The sequence below is a fragment of the Anarhichas minor genome, unplaced genomic scaffold (assembly GCF_050575085.1).
Source record: "Anarhichas minor isolate MPS153535 unplaced genomic scaffold, ASM5057508v1 ptg000088l, whole genome shotgun sequence".
In the NCBI taxonomy this organism is placed as follows: domain Eukaryota; kingdom Metazoa; phylum Chordata; class Actinopteri; order Perciformes; family Anarhichadidae; genus Anarhichas; species Anarhichas minor.
The window spans coordinates 67501-70000 of NW_027466534.1; the positions used below are offsets into that span (position 1 = coordinate 67501).

The 2500-nt window shown below is 43.8% G+C and overlaps 1 protein-coding gene across 3 annotated transcripts in view; it reads right to left on the minus strand.

The window, feature by feature from the left end:
* The window catches only part of sorl1 (sortilin-related receptor, L(DLR class) A repeats containing), a 58596-nt gene that overhangs the window by 12405 nt on the left and 43691 nt on the right, over positions 1 to 2500 (minus strand). For all 3 annotated transcript variants that reach the window (XM_076081978.1, XM_076081977.1, XM_076081976.1), the window contains exons 23-28: positions 2252 to 2365; positions 2034 to 2156; positions 1812 to 1931; positions 1512 to 1637; positions 867 to 977; positions 338 to 469 (exon numbers count right to left, since the gene is read on the minus strand). In XM_076081978.1, coding sequence (XP_075938093.1) covers positions 338 to 469; positions 867 to 977; positions 1512 to 1637; positions 1812 to 1931; positions 2034 to 2156; positions 2252 to 2365 — 726 coding nt within the window. The remainder of the gene's footprint in view (positions 1 to 337; positions 470 to 866; positions 978 to 1511; positions 1638 to 1811; positions 1932 to 2033; positions 2157 to 2251; positions 2366 to 2500) is intronic.

Sequence of the window (2500 nt, forward strand, 5' to 3'; positions counted from 1 at the left end):
CTAAGTCCTGTATGAACGGCACAAAAAAATGAAGCATACATTTGGGAATTTTGGAGGAAACACATTGAGTTTGAGAAGAAGCAGAGCAAATCCATGCGCCTGTTGAAGTGTTTAGGCCGGGTTTTGATCCAAAGCATTACAAAATGAGGTGAATCAATGAGTAAAGCTCTCACATAAATGGCCTTGCTCTTGAATAAATAGGAGAATATGCACTATGTACATGCCGATGCCCTTTTCCCACAAACACATCATGTTGCACTTCTGATCCGCCTTCTTTCTGTAGTTTTCTCAGAGTTGTAAAGTGTTACAAGCGGAGATTAAAGGAAAAGAAACTCACCACATCCGGCATAGTCGGCGTCCTCGTCAGATCCGTCTTCACAGTGTTTGATTCCGTCACAGACCAGCGACTGAAACAGACACTGGGCTCGGTTCTTGCACACAAATTCCATGTAGCGAGTGCACAGCGGGTCTGTGGGCCAAAGACACAAAGCCAACGTGCAAAATGACTTTTGACAACATTATACTGACATCACAAGCATTTTAGTGTCGGATAAACATTTTATATATATTTTTAACATGAGAGTTATGGACTGATGTAATATGTTTAGCTTAGAACATACAGAACAACACAGACATGTCCTGTGGGGTTCAACAGGGCTCTATTCTGGGCCTCCTCATTGTTCCCAAATATGCCGACTCAGTGACTATTGCATAAACACTTAATAAGCCTTTTCTATTGTTTTTCTATAACAAATGTATGTTTAATTTGACCATATGCGTCTGTAGATTTCCTGATTTTATTCTGTTTTGTTGTTTAAATTAAATTAGAAAGTGGGAAATACTTCTAAACAAATAGAATCACTCACCACAGTTGAGCTCATCGGCGCCATCTGGACACTCCTGGATGCCGTTGCAGTGAGCGGTGGCTGGGAGGCAGGTGTGGTTGGAGCAGAGGAAGCCGTTACACCGAGTTCCCTCTGGAAGCACGCAGAACAATGTCAACAAAATACCATAACGGAGAACCATAACGGAGAACCATAACAGAGAACCATAACGGAGAACCATAACGGAGAACCATTGAACCAGTTGCATGAACTGAACAGGAAGTGACCATATATGGACTGAGGAGGAGTGACGTAGAGACGCCGTATACGTCTCTGGTAGAGACCTGTCAATCACTGTGTAGCCCCGCCCTAAAGCATCCCCTGCTTTATGGTCTGTTTGACTCTAAATGGCCCATAATGTACTAAATGAACATCATGCTGTATTGAAGAAGACTTGAAACTAGAGATTGAGACCATAAACTCATGTTTACAATGTTTACTGAGGTAATAAATCAAGAGAGAAGTAGAGTCGTTTTCTCATAGACTTCTTTTCAACCAGAGAGAATGCAGGTTCAAGACACTTCAGCATTTTAATTCTAAAATAACATGATGAGCTCTACAGATGGATACTGATGTATTGTAACGCTAGTAAAGTGTGTCACGATGTGTGTGCGTGATTCAACTCACCACAGTACTGAGGGTCTTCGTCCGAGTCGTCCTGACAGTCGTCGTCACCGTCACACATCCAGCGCTGTGGGATACAGTGACCCGTGTGACACTGGAAGCTACTGGCCTCACACGTATGGTGGCCCACTAGGGACAAACGGGGAGAGATTAAAGGAGAAGCTGGTACGAAACTATTAAAAAAAATCCCTTCAAACTGCAAATATACATCTTTACCATTGCAACATAAATAGTCATATAGTGTGTGACTGTGGAGGAAGAAAGCTTTATTCCACGGTGTTTTTATGACGCTTCGTTCCTCACCTGTGCAGTTGGCCTCATCCGACCAGTCTCTGCAGTCATTGTCTCCGTCACAGCGCCACGCCTCGCGGATACAAACTCCTCGAGCACATGTGAACTCTCCTGGGCCACACTGGTGAGACTCTGAGAAAAAAACAATGCATTTACATCGTCGTGTCTGGATTCAGCAAAACCAAAAATATGTGTATATATATATATATATATATATAAATAAAAAGGTCTCACCACAGTGCTCCTCATCACTGTTGTCTCCACAGTCGTCTTCGTGGTCACACTTGAAGGCCAGAGGGATGCAGGAGCCTGAGGCCATGCAGCGGAACTGGTTGGACGGGTCGCAGGTCGTGGTGGCTGCAAGCAGACAGATGAATATCTTTATTTCTATACGTGGAAACTGTATTTATTGTTTATCTCGACATCATGAGAAAGAGCGACTGAATACTTACGACACTCCTGTTCGTCACTCATGTCTCCACAGTCGTTGTCGCTGTCACACTTCCAGATGCTGCTGATGCAGCGGCCGTTGGAGCAGCGGTACTGGTTGGGCAGACAGCTGTGCTCTGATTGGACGAGAGAAAGGATGACACGTGAGAACTAATGAATGAGATAGACCCTGAAACTGAACAGAGAAGATCCTTTATCTTACAGTAAGGATGTCGGGATTATGTAAGTTTCATATGATATCTATGGTGTCC